Raw genomic sequence first — 19302 nt, 5'->3', positions numbered from 1 at the left:
CAGCTCTCACGAGGACTTAGTGCAGGTGGAGACGCTGGAGGTTTTGCGTCGCTTCCAGAAAGGCAAGAAGCTGAGCTGCCACCTGAGAAACACGTTGTGCTCAGCTGTTCCCACCTGTGCCAGGCGAACCCATGAGAACGTTGCGGCCACCCACTTACCCCCCCCCCGAGTGTCACCCCTTTAGGCAGTGGTAGCGCAAGGGTGGGTAGATCGTAGATGAGTCCGAACGCACATCAGTGAGACGTCACCACCTGATCTAACCAGGATCTCTCCCCTCTCCCAGGTCACCAGGGTCCCCGTGGAATCCTGTGAGCAGTACACAACGTGTGGGGAGTGCCTGAGCTCGGGGGACCCGCACTGTGGCTGGTGTGCCTTGCACAACATGTAAGTGGGGGACCATTCTGAAAAAGGGCCTGGAATACACAGGACCAGGTACTTTCCTGGGAGTGGCGACGAGGGATGTGACAGCGGTTTGCAGGGAAGGAGGACTCTCCCTCTGCTGTGTGACTCCAATCACAGCAGGAGTGCGGGGGACAGCAAGAGGGAGGCAGGTCCTTGTGGGCCTTCCTTCCAAGCGCAGCACTTTGCCTCTGTCTTTCATTGCACATTTCAAGTCTTCCCCCCGCAAAGCCCTGGCCGGTTTGGCTCCGCAGTTAGATCGTCGGCCCGCAAACCAGAGAGTTGCGGGTTCGGTTCCCACTAAGGGCACGTACTTCGGTTGCAGTTTGGCCCCGGCCCCAGTTGGGGTCGTGTGAGTGGCCGTCAGTTGATATGTCTCTCTCACATCGATGTTTCTCTCTCTCTCTTCCTCCCTCTCTCCCTCCTGTTCTGTCTGAAGATAAATGCAAAAATGTCCTTGGGTGAGGATTAAAAATAAATAAATAAAGTCTGCCCACCCAGCCGCTCTCAGTCTGCATGCACCTCATCAGGGCAGAAAGGGTAGGGTGTTGGAAGAACTCACGCGGGAAGCTATAGCATCTCTAGTTTTCCCAGAAACCTTCTGGGTGCAGCCGAAGCGAGGTGTCTCTTGCTGTGGGTGTGCGATTGGCCATGCACTAGAGGCGGGAGCCCGGACCCCACTTGGCTGCGGTGTGTCCCTGCACGGCCCACGGACTACTCTGGGCCTCTGTCTCCCCATCGCTCAGGAGGGATAGTGCCTACCTCCCAGGTAAATTGTGAGGATTAGATGAAATAATAAATGCTCTGGAAACCAGGAAGCCCAGAATAGGCGACACAAATCAAAATAATTACTATGGGCCCTGAGCTCTTGGGAGGACCCTTCTGGCCTCATTATTTCATGGTTCCAAGAAGTCCGCATCCCACTCCCACTGGCCTCACATCCCAATTCAGATACATCCCCTGCCATTGAATGCCAGCTCAATAGAAATGCAAAATTACACTTAAATTTCCTAATCTGAAGAGCTGCAGAGGGAGAGAAAAGGGTGAATACCCTGAAAGGCACGAGCTGACTAGGAATTCTGTTCCCCGGCAGAGTTGGAAACTCCGTGGCTCCGTGCCAGCCGGCGGAGCATCTCTGTGAAATGTGCCGGGTTTGGGTTTGGGGTGGAGGCGGAGGCGGGGGCCAGAGTTCAGGGGCCGCACAATAGCTCTTGGCTCCCAGCCTCTGCAGCAGGTGTTGGGAGGGCTCCAGGGGGGGAGCTGGAAGCAGGCGCCTCGCAGATGCAAAATCTGGACTGGATTGGAGCCCACAGATACTGGGTTCCCCGCCTGTTCGTAGGGAAGAGACTCCTCAAAAGTTCTGCAAACAATGCTTTCACTAGAACCTGGTCAGTGAGTCACCAGTCAGGTCAGGCAAGTGATGAAGATGCTGATGACACCCTGGGGTGGCCCAGGGATGGCAAAGGTGGCTAAAGTCGGGTCCCCTTCAGTGAGGCTGACCTGCTGGCCAGCGGGCTCTCTCCTCAAGAGGGTTCTTCCTCCGAAGAACCTGGCAGCCACCCTGGCTGCACACGACGTATCCTGGACCACCTGCCCTCTCACTGGGCGGTGGGCACGTCCAGCTGTGCACCACCCCGGCTGCTCCCCGCCGTGGCCAGCCCGCTTCCGCCGGCGTCACTTCTCCCATGGAGAAGACACCGACGTTATGGATGGAGGATTGCCCTTTATTAACAGTAACGATGACCACATTCTTCAACTTGTACCTGTGCCGACAAACCCATCCAAAAGGCCTCCTGGTGGCCCCCGACCACCCCTGTCGTCCTGGTGAGATCAGATGTGGCTACTGAGACATCATCATGGTCTCAGATGTCCTCTCTCCTCTGGACTCTTTGGCCGTCCTCAGAGACTCCTGCTGCCTACCAGGCACACCTCTCCTTCCGGCTGCCCTCCCTGCCAAGAGCACTGGGAGCAGCCTTTCTCCTGTGTATTCCCAGAGGTTTCCCTCTGGTCACTGCCTTGGCCAGCCCTCCTGCCCTCCCACCCGCCTGCCACCCGCAGCCTGGGTGAGGGACGAGGCGACGAGCCCACCTCCAGCTCCCAGGCCCCCCGGATTTCAGTGGAGGCAGAGGGCAGAGGGCAGAGGGAGGTGGCTACAGAACCCCTGGGTCAGGGCAGCTTGCAGCCTCCGGGTCTCCTGCACGCCTTGCTCTTGCCAGTGTGTTATTGTCTCTGGGGCTATTTATCTCTGTTAGGGCTGTTGCCATAAATAGTATGATAAAAAAGAGCCATTTCAGTGAGTCAATGAGATAAAGGCTCTAGTCAGGAGCTCACTTTAGAGCTATCTTAAGGATTCACTTAAAGCTCCATAATTCTTTCCTCTGACAGCATTCATATTTAGCTCCATTGTGTGCCTGGGAAGGAAGAGGGGGGAGGGCTGGGGGGCGTTCCATGGGAATCACTGCCCCCTATTAGACTCTGGTCCTGTCCCCTGGCTGTTGGTTTGGGGAGGCACCAGCCTTCCCATGTGACGTAAGTGGCAACCAAATGCTCCGGTGTGTTGGTGCCACCGTGCCCACCTGCCCCACAGGCAGAGGAGCCTGGAGCCAGAGATAAAGATGTCGAGAAACAGCCACACAGTTTTCTGACAGAGGCAGCCCTGGCTGCGACTCCTCATCTGTCTCCCTGTCTCCAGGCATTATTCCACACCACAAACATCTATTTAAAATGTGCCGTGTGACAGACAGAATATCTCGGGGAATAAAGCACAGTCCCTGCCTTCACAGAGCCGTGACCCCAGCCCCAAGATCACATGTACACTGCCCTGCACGGCTAAGACCCTGTCCTAATTTTTCAATATCCCCGGAGAAGGAGAATATTAATAGGCATCGTTAATATTATTATTATAAGGGCTCACAAGGCATTTTCTAAGCACTCGCTCATTTCGTGCTTACAGCAACCCTAGGAGGTACGGTCACCAATTTACAGTTGGGGAAACCGAGGCACAGAGAGATTCGGTAATTTGCCCAAGGAGGTTAAGTTTATATTCTTAGCCTCTTGTGTACCTCTCGAGGTTTTTTTCCCTTCCCTCCCCTGCCCATTGAGAAGCCTATAAAGACGCGAACTGGAGCTATGCTTTATATCTAAGGCACATCTCTCATTCTGGGAGGTAATCCCACTTCCTCTTAGTCTGTCTTTAACTGCAACAGAGACCATCTGGGAGGCACCCGGGCCTCTGGGATGAGAGAAAATTGTAATGAGAAGACCAGCCACAGGCCTCGGAGCAGCGGATCCTTTTTACTTACCCGAGGGGACAAAGGAGCCCAACAGATGGGTCTCAGAGGCCTGACCCCTTGTGAATGTGTGTCTGTGGCAGGTGCTCCCGCAGGGACAAGTGCCAGCGGGCCTGGGAACCTAATCGATTTGCTGCCAGCATCAGCCAGTGCATGAGCCTCGAGGTGCATCCCAGCAGCATCTCCGTGTCTGAGCACAGCCGGCTGGTAAGCACCTCACCCGGGGACAGCGGGACACGGAGCACACACGTGTGTGGGCGGGCTCCTGGAACACTCACACAAGAATCTGCAAACAGACCATGCTTTACATGTTCCAGAGAAACCATATTTGTAGAAAACCTATGGCCAATCCTATTGTAAAGGGCACAGTCACCCTCCATACTCCTTGCAAATTCGGTATCTATTGATCTGTTTTGTAAACCTAGATTTTGCATGTTTGTAACAAAGATCCACCACATCATGCAGTCCGATAGCAAAGAACACACTGTTATAATAACAGTCCTCCACTGGTACAGCCTCTAACAGAAACCTGAGAGTTGCAGTGTGTGTGTGTGTGTGTGTGTGTGTGTAAGAGAGACAGAGACAGAAACAGAGAGACTGGGACTTAATTCACAGTTCGTGTGTGCTTAAAGAGAATATTAAAGAGAATAAAATAGCCCTTAACCACCTGTCGAAGTGCAACCCCAAATAGTCAATGTCCTCAGGCCCTGCACAATTATTTCATTCTGAAGGTTTTATGAGCATTCCCGAATGTTAATTAGTTAATGAACCTTCCAAGATTTCCTTCATTCATCCCCACGAGGAGGTTTTGGCTCCCATGGAGCTGGGGGAACAAACAGCAGAGTTTGTACCTAAGTCTCTAGGCCCCATGGAAACGAAACTGGGGCAGAGATTCAGCAGCAAGCAAATGTATGGGAAGGCGAGGTGACTCCCGTTGTGACTGAGCAACCCGCGGCTAGTAAACCCTGCAGGTGGGAAGGACAAAAGGAGACCCGCTTACATCATGGCTCCCAACTTGGAGGCCATAGGTCTGTTGTCACTGTGACCCCTTATGGGCACTCCCCACTGCCAGAGGGAGCCAGTCACACTTCTCCCATATTGTTTCAAATACCACTTAGGTGTTACATTGTGATAATTGAGTACAGACTCACTTCCAGGTGCACTGAATTCAGAGCAGCATCTTGCCACTAAATAGTTTCCCAATCAACAGTCTGGGATATCTGTTGAACACCCTCAGAGGAGGGTGTTCAAGCTTGACAAGGCCTAGATCGCGGGAACCTGTTGTAGGTAACAGCTGACACCGTCCACGCCGTTGGCGCCCACTGCCTTCCCTGCTTTCTCATCCTCTAAGCGCCCTGTGAAGTGACTGTCCTCCCCCAGGGGAGCTGTCAGCAGCCCGAGAGGGGACAAAGAAACCCTAGCACAGTCCCGACCTTGATAAGCAGCCCCTAAGGACAGCCACCGTGAGGAGCTAGCTGTCCTCCACCAACCTGGCGAGCCAAGGCTAAGACTCTGGGAAGGGCTCAGCTCATGACTTGCTTTCAAGTTTGCATGGCTTCATGTCAAAATTAGCTGTCTGAGATGGATTTTGGTACCTTTCCCCCTACTGCGCCCCCCCCCCCCAGTAATTCGTAATAATATTAATAAAGACCATGGGCCCTGGTGGCACTACTGGAATCGTTCAGTGTCAAAGCCAGATCACCATCAGCCCCCTTTCTTGTAGATGAGGTCAGGGTTGATCGGTGAGCCAGCAGGCAATGGCTCTTCCGAGGGTATCAGCCCTTTGCTCCTCCCACAGCTCAGCCTGGTTGTGAGTGATGCTCCAGATCTGTCTGCGGGCATCGCATGTGCCTTTGGAAACCTGACAGAGGTGGAGGGACAGGTGTCCGGGAGCCAAGTCATCTGCATCTCACCTGGGCCCAAGGATGTCCCTGTCATCCCTCTGGATCAAGGTAAGAAGTATCGACCATGAGAGTCACAGGCTAGGGGCTGCCCTATGAGGGGGACCAGGAATAGAGAACACAGAGGATGGGGGGACAAGTAGCAGCACAGAAGTTGCCTGACCAAGTCTCCCTGGGCCCAACACTAAAATGGGCTTATGTAGCCTATTTGTGTTTGAAAGCCAACTGATATGCCCCAAAGCAACGTTTAGGACGAAGGAAATCCCTTTTTCTCGTTTGGGTTCTGGCTGCACAGTGCGCAAAGTTTCTCTAGACTTCCCTTCCCTTCGAGGAATGGCCGGGGCTTCAGCCAGTCGTTTTCAGTGGGGTTCTCTCCCCAAACTGGAGGCTTGATACTGGAGACTTTTTGAAGTCTTCTGGCCTGATACTTCTAAAAGTCTTTCAGTAACTGAGCTTGCCAGACCAAGGCGAGGGGCTCTGTGGGATCTCATTGATTACTTCTTCCCTAAGCCAGGGCGCTGTGAAGGGATGATTCACACAGCTTCCATCTACCATCTGTGCCCCTAGAGCCCTGGGATGGCTGATGATTTACCCCAGGATCTCCCCTGGGCCCCCAGGTTGTCACCCTCCATCCTTTTTTCTTCTTTCTTCCAGACTGGTTTGGGCTAGAACTGCAGCTGAGATCCAAGGAGACAGGGAAGATATTTGTCAGCACTGAGTTCAAGTTCTACAACTGCAGTGCCCACCAACTGTAAGCCCTTTTCCGAGTCGTGCCCTGGGTCTGGATATGGGTGTAGGGTTTCTCTAAGCTCGAATCATATCATATTCACCTCTCAGTCTGCCTACAGGGCCTGGCACATTGTCTGGAACAGAGTAAGCTCCCCATTAATGTTACTTCCCAGTTCTGTTCAGTTTATTTGGTTCCATTAAACTGAATGGCCATCACTCTCCACAGCCTCTGATCTCATTCAGACTCCCTTGCCTGCACCCCCCCCCCAAAACCTTACCCCCAGGTCTCAAGCAAAGAGAGTAAAAAGAGGGTTTGAAATAAAGACAAAGGTCATGGCCCAGGAATCATAAGAAAAAGTCTCTGTTTCTGACCAGTTCGTGGTGGCTTTGAACATGGGGATTGACGGGGAGTCGAGTTTAGACATGTCATCCACGACCAAATGAAGAGGGACTCAGAGAGAAGAATCGGCTATGCGCACGTTACCGCCACGGGAAGGCGGGGGGTGGGGGGCAGGAGCCTTGCCCAGCATACAGGATAAGGACCTGGGCTGGGAAGGGAAGTCCATCGTAGTTCAAACCCAGGTTCAACTTTTTAAAGAGGAGGAGGAAGCCAGACCAACCTCCAGAGGGGCCTGAATACAGCCCAGCTGATCTCGCCAGCCATCTGTAGCAGCAGCATGCCTCCCGTGGGTGCCCACAGGCTGCGGGATCACAGCTGTGCAGAGCTGGGCACCAGGAGCAGCGGAGACACACCCACATTTAGTTTCTGCTGGAGAAGAAACTGAGACTTCTCCCATACGACTGGGGACATTGGTCACAGAACGATGTTCTTTGGACATTCAGCAAGGAGATAAACAACTCCATACCATAGGAAACAGTCATTGGGAATATTTTGTGGACTCATCTTTCCCTGGGACAGGGACAGCCTGAGGTCTGCATAATGGCAAGATTCCTAGTCTTTAGGGTCCAAGCTGAGGGCCCAATGGGCTCGGCGTCCACATGGGAGAAGGTCTGTTGGCAGCTAAGCCTGAGAGGAATCTTTAGCTCTTAAAATAGACAAATGAGCCAGCTCTCATTTCTCCCCTTCTCTGCTCTTGATTTTGATGAGTCGAATCATCTGCTGGAGTTCTAGGGCCTCCACAGTAGTTAGGGAAGGAGACATGGCTGAGCCCCATTGGGACAAATCAACAGATGTGCTGAGAAAAACAGAACAAGTGTTGAAATATGGCCCAGGGGGAGGAGCCAGGGCAGGACGGTAACTGGCTGAAGTCAAAATAGACAAAATTGCCCGCTGGCCACTGCATTCCAACCCCAGATAGCCCTGTGCTGGGAAATGCAAGCGTCTTGGAAAAAGAAACTCTCAACCTTCACCTCAAAATCCAACACCGTGGCGATGGAATCCATTGCATGTGAGAACATGCTCATCTCCATGGCCATTCCGTGTGGCGTCACCACTGTTGACATGCATTGCCGTGGCAGCAGAGGGGCCGTCACACGCAGCAAGCTTTAGGGGTAAATATAAAGGTGGGTCTGCTTGACAGCTCAGAGTCCATCGTTTTATCGCCAAACACTATCTAGCTTGGCATTCAAAGAAGAAAGTCATAGAATTGAGTTCAGTCCCTCCTTTTAACCTGGTAAACTGAGACCTGCAGAGCACAAGTGCTTCAACAAAAGTCACAAAATGAGCCAGTGGAGGAGCCAGGCTTAGAACCTCCCTCTCATCACCCTTGGTCCACCTTGACTATTTACTTGCTGAACCGTACGATGTTAGCAAGAACCAGTCAGTCTGGCCTAAACTCAGAAATGAAATAACTCTGGGCATATCCAGAGGGGATAAATATGATCAGCAAGGCGGCGAAGAATGCAGATGGTTAATGCATCCAACACAGCCAATGGCCCCAGGTAGCGAGCCCCATCCTCCCAAATGGAATGAGAGCCCCCACCAGGTGGCGCCAGATTGCAGACAGGGCTGGGTCCCTGCCAGGTTGTCCAGTTGTGAAAGAGGAGTCCAGGGAAGCTGTGGAGGGGCAGGAAGACCAACCCCGCCCCACAGAACCCATTTCCATGATAATGGTCTGATCATACACAAAGAACCAAAATAATATTCACAGCCTCCAGGTGAAACAGCAGGGCAGAAAAGCACTCACCTGGCACGAAACACTTATGAGCCACACACACAGCTACCTATGCCTGGCGACTCAGAGAGTGAAGCAAAGTCTGCGTTTAAACTCTTTTGCTCCGAAAGCTCAGGAACACAGGTGATACGAACCAGTCATTAACAAATGTGATTTGAGAGCTTGAAATAACGGGTAATTTGAGAGCTTGAAAATAATACATTTAGCTTTGTGTTTTTCAAACCCATTTCCTATACATTGTCTGGCTTGATGCTAAACAGCCTGGTGGAGTAGACAGGAGCGTTTGATTACAGACCAATGAAGAAATTCCTATTCAGAAGGTGAAGTGACTTACTCAGGGTGACCCCATCGGCAGTGGCAGAGGAAGACTGGAATCAGATCTGCTCCATTTCTATTCCAGTGCCTTCAGCTTCTCTGTCTTAGAAGTGGTGGTATGCTGGGGAATGTTTAACCGCCCACAATCGGGGGGGAACCCTCATATTAGCATTTGCCAATTTCTATGGTGTAAATACTCCCTCTGTGGCCAATTTCAAGCTATGGACATGATGTCAGCCCACTTTCAAAATTCCTGAAGATACAAATAATCCGCTTTTATGAATAGGCTCTAGCACACCATTGCTTTATAAGTTACATTGTTTCCACTCGGGATTCGTTTGTTTGTTTGTTTCCAATTGTCTGGTTCAGTGAATATCTTGGAGGGAGAATCCACCATTCTCAGTACGAGGGGTTGCCCACCTCTCTACCCGCCTGAGAGTGAGACTGAGATAGCAGACTAACCTGCGTCTCTGTTTCCTTCTCTTTGCCTCTTACTGTCTTCGTTCTTGCAGGTGCCTGTCTTGTGTCAACAGCGCCTTCCGCTGCCATTGGTGCAAATACCGCAACCTCTGCACTCATGATCCCACCACCTGCTCCTTCCAGGAGGGCCGGATCAATATTTCAGAGGTAAGCAGGGCTCACCTTGGCATGGCAGTGTTCCCAGTGAATCTGAGTGGCCCTCCCTTTCAGACGAGCAATCCAATGGCTTGGCCATCTCCTGGCTCTGGCCCATCTTGGCCTTCTTCCCGAGATCCCACATGTTAGAAAGCCCTGTTATTATAAAGTTCCAAAGGAGGCAGGAAATACCCCAGAGGCAGAGAAGTGTGCTGTATCTACTAGACTCCCAAGACTCTATGAATTCACAGGGTTGAGACTGAAAGCTTAGAGGAAACATATCCAACCAAACAGACTCCATGGTCTAGAAGAGTGTAGTGAATAGCGTTTATTCTTTGAGTCTAAGCCCTTTGCTTGGCTGCAGACATAGTCTAGTTCAATAGAACATTCACTCTCAACCATTCTTTCATGCCACCTTCTCTTCCAAGTGTGAAATTCAATGATTCTTTCACTCTGATGTATGACTGGGTGGGTGGCCTTATAGAAAGAGAGAGAAATCCAGCTAGTCAAAAGAACCAGGCCTTGCTAAAAGTCCCATTTTATTATAGAGTCAATGTTTCATCCCTAGGGCCTGACCCGCCTTTGTTATCAACACAGGGAAAAAGCAAATTGCTTATCTTTCCAATGAGTATTCCATCCACCGATAATTCATTAATGTTGACTTTCTTGCATATTTATTTGAGTGCCTTAGGACAATGAAGCCTGCTTGGTCTGTTTCCCTTTCTTGTATCTGATGTTTTTCACACCTGAGGGGGGCCAGTGATGGGGTTTGAACAACTAGAGAGACTTCAGGTATTCGCACAAGTGCACACTTGCGTGTATACACAGCCCCTCTTATTCCACTTTCTGGGAAACTCGCAGACGTCCGGGTGACAGAGCAGCATTTGCATATACTGCTGTACACTTTCTGTGCATGTCCCCCTCTTGCCCTAGACCACAAGCTCCTTGAAGGAAGAGGCTGCATCTTATCTTTAAACCCTCAGTGCCTTCTTCAGTGGGTGCATGGAGAATGCATGCATGAGAGAATGGATGGACCAATGACCACTCTACACAAATTCCACTGACAGGGCTCCTTGTATCTATGGGTCTCAGATTTCAAGAAATAGAGTCTCTTGGATCTCCTAATCTTGACAGATGAGCTGGTTGCTTCCATGGATACACATGAGAAAGTAGGCCTTTAGCCCTGGCTGGTTTGGCTCAGCAGTTAGAGCGTCGGCCTGCGGACCAGAGAATCCTGGGTTCAGTTCCCGCTAAGGGCATGTACCTCGGTTGCAGTTTGTCCCTGGCCCTGGTTGGGGTCGTGTGGGTGGCAGCCACTCAATGTGTCTCTCTCACGTGGATGTTTCTCTCTCTTTCTTCCTCCCTCTCTATCTGAGGATAAATTCAAAAATGTCCTCGGGTGAGGATTGAAAAAAGAAAAGTAGGTCTTGAGATACGTATATCAAATTGTCAAAATGTGTACCTTAACTATCCTACTATTTTATTTATCATTTATGCCTCAAAGCTAAAAACATTTATTAAATTAAAATAAAAAAGAAAGTAGGCCTTTGAAAGGTTTCCCTGAACTCTTAGTTTCTGGCCTTGAACCCAGTTTCTGAAGCAATACGTGTTATATTCAGCCAGAAAAATGGAATTTGCCCATCTTGGAGAAGCACAGACGGTCCCCAGGCATCCACGGCAGACCCTGCACAGGTGCCTCCGCACGGTGGGCACCTCGTGTCCTGAAAACCTCTGAGGAAAGGTTTTCTTCCACCACTCACTGTGTTCTGATGTAGCTGACCAGAAAGCAGTACTCGGAGTCTTAGCGGACCCCGGACATTCATCCAGCCCCCGGGATTCTGCGAGAGGATAAAACTGCTCTCAGGCCTGTGTTCTCACTGATAGGTGGGGCCCACGAGCTGAGGGGATGGAGTGGGGTGGCTCCCCAGCTTGGGAGTTAATAGAAGATGGCAAAGGGGGGCTAGGGAGGCTGGGAAGAGCAGAAGCCACGGGAAGACCTGCTCAGAGTAAAGGCCGCGAAGGATCAAGACAAAGTCTCAGAGACTGGCCTTCACATTGGCCACTTCCAAACTTCTGAGCTCCTTAATAAATAAAGTAAGTCAGGGCGGACCACAGGACACAGAGAGAGAGAGAGAGAGAGAGAGAGAGAGAGAGAGAGAGAGAGAGAGAGAGCACAGGTCTGGACAAGGAAGAACAGCTGCTGCGTTTTCTCCAAGGGGCTCCCCCTGGGGCAAGAGAAACCCAGAGGAAGACTGCAGCTGCCAGCAGCTGGAGCCAGGGCAGGGGTGTCACAGAGCAAGACAAATAAACTGCCCGGGGTGGAGGCCGGGAGGGCTGAGCCCAGAAGGCTAATTGGAAGCATGCCGGCCTCCCTCACGCCTTTTGGAAGTCGCTGGAACAGAGTTCCTTCTCCCTGATAGGAGAGCCACGCGGGGAGAGTCCGGCGTTCCAGGGAGCTGGGGCTGAGAGAGGCCTCAGGGTTGCATTAATACGGAAAGATCCCTGGGGGTGAGCCCAGAGGCTTCCCATCTCCTTTTAGTTTTGCTTTTTCTTCTTAATGTCTGATCCTCGGGGGAGGAGAGGTGCTTTGTCTCCCCTTACCTCCCACCTTCCCATAGTGGGAATGGGGCGACCGCTCTCTTTCTGCTGATACGCCCAGGCCGCAGGACCCCAGGAACTGGCCCTCTGGAGGCCGGTGAGGAAATCCCGGACGCCAAAACTGACGTTTCTCGGGAGAGGAAATAGGCCCCCAGCAAGGTTGCCAGGGCCACTGTCAGCATCATCCAGATGCTGCTTTAGCCCCCTGCCCTGCTCTCTTCTGTCCGAAGGTCTGCTTTGGGGAACCCCATTCCTGAAAACGTAGGGACGGCAAAGGTGCAGGTGTCCAGCTGGGAGAGGTTCCCCTGACTCCATGGGGAGTCCTGTCTGACAGCCTCGGGTTCTTCTGGGGACTGGAAATCCCTTAGGTGCCTCTTTGGGGTTCCTAGAATATTGCTTTTGTACTTGCAGTAAGGTCCCCTAACTTGAATCAAAGTTTTCGGTCTCTCGACTTCCTAGAAACAACACATAATTGATTAGCTCCGAGGATTTACGTAGCAGCATGAATGCGTAACACATTTGTGATTCTCTCACACGTGACAGGAGTTCTCAGAGGTTAGGGGTGGGGTGGGGGGGAAGAGCGGCAGAACTGGGAACTTTTTATAATTCAGTTCTTGGGCCGCACCCAGGTTAGCCCGAAGATGGAGAACCACCGACATAGGGCATCTCGGTCCGTTCTCGCGACAGACCTGCGGTTTCACATCATTCGTATTTGACATAGATAGTCACCACGATGCTAACAATGTAGGATTTTTGCCCAAGGCTGCAGGGAAGGCCAGCATCCAAAAAAGCTGAGTACAGTAGCTTTGTTCAGACAATCGGGGCTAGGTAGCTTCTTGGTCTGCGTGGCCACAGCCATGCTGGAGGACCTGACGCCAGTCTGACCCTTTGCTGTTGGTCCTGAGGATTCAAGGACCAGCAGAAATGCATCTCCACGGAAGGAGAAACTGCCGATGGCAGAGGGGTCGGTAGTGCCACACCCAGATACAGAGACTGCCAACCCATGAGGTAGACCTGCCCACTTCCTTCCAGAGAGCTGGTGGACCAACGCCATGCTTAGACTTGACGACCAAGAACTGCTGTTTTAGAGTGAATGCAAAAATAAAAACATAGTAAACATTTATTAAGTGCTTACTATATATGAAATATTTTCAAATATATATATCTCATTTAATCTGCTCTGAAATGGACTCTTTATAGAAGAATAAACTGGAGCATAGGTACCCACACCCAAGAGAAATGTGCAGTAATAATATTAACACTGGTAATTCCATTTATGACATACTTTTATATTCTTCTTTCATGCAGTCTAATATCATCAGTTATTATTGGCCCCATTTTCTAGACGAGGAAACTGAATTTCAATTGAACCGTCTCTTGAACTCTTACGGACGTGAACCAAACCGCTCCCCCGCCCAGAGCCCCGCAGGTCTCTGATGGCAGCCCCCAGATCTCTGCCTCCCCGGGCTGGTCCAGCTGTGACATGGTGTTAGCAAGCAGTGTGCACGGCCGTATGTATGGCTTTCAGCTTTAAAAGCTCATCTCCCACCATGGCTAAGCCAGGCCTAGTTAGATGTAGATACATAAATATCTTCTTTATGCCCTGCCCCAGGGGAAAGATAGAACCAAATAAATCCGATTAGCTTCCCAGGATGCTGGCTGCTCGCTCTCTCTTTGAAGTCCAGTGGGTAAAGATAATGCCATTTTCACATGGGAGAAGCCGTTTCAGAGGGCTGAGGGTCCCCAGCACTGGAAGCCGGCAATGCACAGCTACACGGGTGGGCGGTGCCACCCTAAAATCACAGGGCTCCTGTGCCCGGGTCCTGCCCTCCCTGCGGTGGGGTCGCCTCCTCCCGTCTCGGAGAGATTCCCAAACACAACATTTGTTCATCTTGATGGAAATTTGGGTGGCTGCTAAGACTGAGATATTGCTGCCTAGAGACAGAAGAATAAGAAGACCTAGACAGGCAGTTCAACACTGAGGGCATCCACAGTAGCAATGGGTATTTCATCAGCGTGGCCGCAGTCCTTATGCCCTGCGGAAGAAGCATGGCATGGTTATTTGCTCTTGCTCTCTTGTTCTTAGAACCGGAACTGTGTGTGTGTGTGTGTGTGTGTGTGTGTGTGTGTGTGTGTGTGTTGGAAGTGGCCTCCTTGTATCTGATGAAAGCCGTCACCGTCCTCAAGCTCCAGAGGTGTTCAGGTTCCAACAGCCAGGCAACTTCCTGGGCTGCTCACTCTGCCGCACCTGCCTTCAGCCCTCACCCCTGCATTTCCGCCTGAGGCTCGCTGCTCCCTCCCTCAACACTGCATCCCCCAGAACTATCTCACAGCCCAAAAGGCCTCGTCTCCCCTGTTTCCCAAGAAGGGGACAGTGTACCTGGTCACCAACCCCTTCTCTCTTCGCCCTAGAGACTAGAAGGATGGATCCTGCTCTCTGTGGCCTGAGAGAGACATCCACTGGCAAAGCCCACGTCTCCGTAGCCTGCTGGGACAACCTTGGAACCAGCTTAGGCATTCGGGAAGCCCCCCGTCATTGTCTTTACGTGAAGAGCCACAATATCTGAAACAGCAGACCATGAGAAATTTTTGTAAAATTTAAAAATTTCGAAGGAAAAAAAATCAAACTCCAAGAGTCCTCATAAAGTCTTTTTTGATTCTTCAGCCTCCAAATTGAATCAGACTTAGCCCAGACAAAGAGACGAGGACGTGGACACGTGTGTGTATCTGTAATATTACATATACTAAATACCTAAAGAATACCCAAGAAGTGTATATTTTCATCAAAGTTAAATGGATTCTACAATCCTGTTTACTAATCCAAGATATTATACTCCCAAAAGCACATCTTAAAGGCTGTGCTACTGAAATTTGAATTTGTTCTCTGGGCTCATTAGAGATGAAAAACAATGGGTCATCATTTACCATATATCAACTAGCTCCAAATCTGAAGATGTATTCTCTCTCCCTCTCTCTCTGTCTCTCTTGCACACACACACACACACACACACACCCTGTATCTCAGCTGTAGTTCTAGTCTAAATTAGCATTCTAATTTATTAGACTCAATGGGGATTTTTTAGCCACTAAAAGGAAGTAGCATCTCCTTTTCCATAGGATGTCTGGGTTTCCCTAAAGTGGTGTTTATTGTTTTTCTTGGCTATAAATATATATGAAAGACTCCGTCAAGAGTACCCACAGGGAGTAAAAGTGAAAATTCGGTAAAGAACAAGTTTATGAGTTGGCAGCTTGAGTGACTGGCTTCTGAACAGGAACCCATCTGTTCTGGGGTTGCCTTGTGATCCTCTCTCCCGTGGAAACCTAGCCTTGGTGTCGTCACATACAGCTGGGCTAAAGGTGAGGGACCCCACTGGTGTCCCCGGAGGTTCATTTAGGCCACCTAGATAGGTTTCTAGGGGAAATTTCCCCTGGACCCAGCTTTTCATAAATTCTCAGATTTCTTAATAGATATGGATATGCCAATTTGGTAATCGTGTGAGTCCAGAATCGATGACCATTTTCCACCCCAGCTTTGGGAATCGAACCCCTTCTCAAATCTCTTGATGTCCAGAAAGCAGGGCTGTCCCCTCCTCTTTAAAGAATCTAGAAAGTAGGATCTAGAAGGAAAGTTAGAGATCTTTTTGTCTGTTGCTTTATTTTCTTATTTTTCATTTACCCTCCCAGAAGCAATGACCAGGTAGCCACTACGTGTCAGGAACTGGGGCAAAGACGGGGGACACAGAGGTGAATAAGGTACAGCCTGATCCTCAAGGCTCATAGACCAGTGAGATAGGAGAGCCAACAAGAAACCAATTCTGAGGGCTAGACATGAACACGGGAGAATATCTGTACCCCAGCCTGGAGGCCAGTGCCGGGAGAGGGGCAGGGGCAGCTTCCAAAGAAGGAGATGCTGAGTTTGTAGGCTAGTAGACGCAAAAATTAGCTAAACAGTGGCCAGGAGAAAGATACGGGGGGGGGGGGGGGGCGGGGTAGGAGTGAATGTTCTCAGTAGAGGGAAAAGTGTCAAAGGACCAGCGGTAGATGGGTAGGGCTAGCCCCTCAGAACTAATCTTTTTTTTTTAATCCTCACCCGAGGACATTTTTGCATTTATTTCAGATAGAGTGGGAAGAAGAGAGAGAGAGAAACATCGATGTGAGAGAGACATACCGACAGGTTGCCACCCACACGGCCCCTGTTGGGGCCAGGGATGAACTGCAACTGAGGTACATGTTCTTAGTGGGAACCGAACCCGGGACTCTCTGGTCCACCGGCCAATACTCTAACCACTGAGCGAAACCGGCCAGGGCCTCAGAACTAATCTTAAACCCATGTGGCTGGACCTGACGCACAAGACTGCAGTGTGGGAGGGAGGCATGGGGGCCAGGCTGTGAAGGACTTGACCTGAGGTCCAGAGAAAAGAAGGCCCAGCCCGAGCCCACACTGTGAGTCAGAGCCTGGCTCCCAGTCTCGCACTAAGGCTGCCCATTGCTCCACACTGCCTGTGGGGCAGTGTGGAATCTTGAGTCTCACCTCCAGCATTAGGACAGGGACAATTTATCGTTCGAGACTGTCCCAGACCTTGCAGGATATTCGGCAGTTCTGGCCCCCCAGGCACTACTGTCAGTAGTACCCTCCGCAGAGTAACAGCATCAACCCCCACAGACTCCTCCGCGCTCCCTCTGAGAACCACAGCGGAAGGGAAGGGGGTAGGGAGAGAGGCACCATCTTCGAGAATCTCTGCGGTTGATCCCTGGAAACAGGAAATGGTAGCATGCAGGTCCTCACTGCGGGAGGCCACTGGGCGGTCTTCCTTGGAGAGGGCGGGGGACTGGGCTGTGGGGAGGTGGCCATTTGACCTCTGGTGGAAAAGCAACATCTGGGAAGACAACTGAAGAAAGTCGTCGGTCACTCCGTCTCCCTTTCATGGTTCTTCTCAGCCCCTCCCCTTCCAGACTTGTCTTCAGTTTTGTTTTCCAAAGCAGCATGGCCTTCGTGCCGAGCCTGGTAATGAAATGAGATAAGAAGCCGGAGTACATGTTCCGAGCATGACTGGGAGGGCTCGGTCACCTCCTGGAAGGGTCCCCAGTGAGAGCCCGAGCTGAAGCTGCTGATAGCAGAAGGCCTCAGGCAGGGCAGAGACGGAGGGCAGAGGAGCTGGAGCTGGGGAGCAGATGAATGAAACCGTGGGGGCTCCAGTCTGGAGACAGGGACGCATGGAGCCTCTTTTATCCTGTGTCTCAGGAGATAAAACCCCCAGGCGGCCACACCAGTGCCTGGAAATTAATCCCTAAATTGTAACACGCACACCGGATCCAGGTCGTGTGAGATGGGAATGACCGTACCAAAGGCCGGGAGCTAAGAGGTGGATTTTGCTTTCGCTGCGACTCCAGGTGCCCCTTAAAGGAGGCGCGTCCTTCTCCTGGGCAACCCACCTGGATCCCAGAGGCTCTGGCCTGGCGTCGGGCCCTGGCCTCCGACCTGGCTCAGGTGAGCAGGGAGGTGTGAGCCAGGACAGATGGAACCTGTCTGTTTGCTCCCCCAGGACTGCCCCCAGCTGGTGCCCACAGAGGAGATCTTGATACCGGTTGGGGAAGTGAAGCCCATCACCCTGAAGGCTCGGAACCTGCCCCAGCCTCAGTCTGGCCAGCGAGGCTACGAGTGCGTCCTCAGCATCCAGGGGGCCGTCCACCGAGTCCCCGCCCTGCGCTTCAACAGCTCCAGTGTCCAGTGCCAGAACAGTTCGGTAAGAGGACCCAGGCGTGGGCCCTGCCGGGACAGGACTTCCTCTCAGACCCCTGCCCCAGCTCCAGAGCCTTCCGGGGCCACAGGCTGATCCCAGACGCAGGGACAGAGGAGCAGGCCTGCACCAGCTCCCTCAGCCAGCACCTTGGGGCCTTGGGTGAAAATTCAGCCCGAGCCTGTCCGCTCCCCTGCAGACCCTGCCCCCATCCAGGGAGTGGGTAGCCCGAGGGCCCAGCACAGCGGAGACCAGCAGGAAGCAGTGGGATGGGGGAGGGGGCGGAGGAAGTGGAAGCAGTGAGTTTGAAGAGCAAGGGTTCAACCAATTCCGAACGCCAGACAGAAAGCAGGAGGTGTTTAATTATAATACCAGCCCAGAGATCTTCCTATCTGCCAGCTCCCTGTCCCTGACAGTGGGAGGTCAGCTAGACATGGGGGTGACATGACAGAGGTGTTGAGGGAAGCTAATTCGCCTGGGAGAGATAAAGGGGAGCTGGGCCCTTATCAGGGAGCTGTCAGATTGCGGTCGAGGGCGCCTGAGAGAATGTGTAACCGGGGAAGGCCGCCAAGCGCAGAGGGAAGCTGGGACAAGAAAGAGATGACACACAACAAAGGGACAAGGTGGCAGTAAGGGCTTCGGGCAGGAGAGCTGACAGGGACATGCCCCGAGAGCTAAGTGGCCGGGACGGGGGCAGTGGGCCAGTCCCCGCGAGGGCATTCCCAGAGGTCCCCTTCACAGAGACACAGCCTGGGCCACCAAGCGGGGATGTTTCTGGAGAGTGTGAAGGGCCTAGACACCCTCTGTGGGATCAGCATGGGAGAGCCGACTACTGGCCACAGCTTATGGCCTTTTGTGGCAGAGCTGACCCATATCTGCCCACAAAGCTCTGGGCACCTCCCCTAGTGGATGTGGACCAAAGTCAAGCTCAGGTGCGGGGCCCAGCCCACTGTTTGCTACACACGTGCTCTGCTCCCGGCTCTGAGGGGTTTGCAGAGCAGTGCGTGGACCTCTGGAGAGACCTGACTTGCACGGAAAGAGGTGCAGAGCAGCTCATGGGAGGTGCCGGCGTACAGTCAGAAATTGGCAGCACCAGGGGACAGAGAGCTTTGGGGAGGGCTGGCAGGGGTGTCAGAGAAGACACCTGGGGAAGGCGAGTCTGAGCTGGACTGGAAAGAAGATGTGTTGAAGGATGATGCCACAGGAGAGGGAGGCATTGCTTGTGCAGATGGGCCGGGCAGAGGCACGGGAGGCTGGGGTGGGTGTGTTTGCAGTCAAGTGGGTTCCGAGGTTCTGGAGGGGAGCAGTGGAAGGAAAGGTTGGAGAAGTGAGCTTGGATCTGGAAGGCATTGAATGCCAAGCTGAGGGGTCTGGGCTGGATCCTGTTGGCATTAGTGACTGGGAGTCAGGGCGGTGGGCCACAGGGATATGTGAGGGGCACGTGGGGTTCCTCTGATTGCCCCTCTGCTGCTTCCTCAGCCCAGAGGGAACCGGAGGCCCTAGCTTCTTTCCTGCTGTAGTCCCGATCCCCTGAGATGCCCACAGCACCCCTGACGGAGCCATGTGCCTCTGCCCTCTCCCC

The 19302-nt window shown here is 52.2% G+C and overlaps 1 protein-coding gene across 1 annotated transcript in view; it reads left to right on the top strand.

Annotated features, from left to right (window-relative positions):
* The window catches only part of PLXNA2 (plexin A2), a 205189-nt gene that overhangs the window by 131707 nt on the left and 54180 nt on the right, over window positions 1–19302 (top strand). The window contains exons 5-10 of the mRNA XM_036272998.1: window positions 284–384; window positions 3773–3896; window positions 5488–5641; window positions 6245–6341; window positions 9282–9396; window positions 17526–17726. Coding sequence (XP_036128891.1) covers window positions 284–384; window positions 3773–3896; window positions 5488–5641; window positions 6245–6341; window positions 9282–9396; window positions 17526–17726 — 792 coding nt within the window. The remainder of the gene's footprint in view (window positions 1–283; window positions 385–3772; window positions 3897–5487; window positions 5642–6244; window positions 6342–9281; window positions 9397–17525; window positions 17727–19302) is intronic.

This window comes from Molossus molossus, unplaced genomic scaffold (genome assembly GCF_014108415.1).
Source record: "Molossus molossus isolate mMolMol1 unplaced genomic scaffold, mMolMol1.p scaffold_m16_p_20, whole genome shotgun sequence".
Lineage (NCBI taxonomy): Eukaryota > Metazoa > Chordata > Mammalia > Chiroptera > Molossidae > Molossus > Molossus molossus.
The sequence above is the reverse complement of the archived record's forward strand: the minus strand, read 5'-3'. Positions and strand labels throughout refer to the sequence as shown.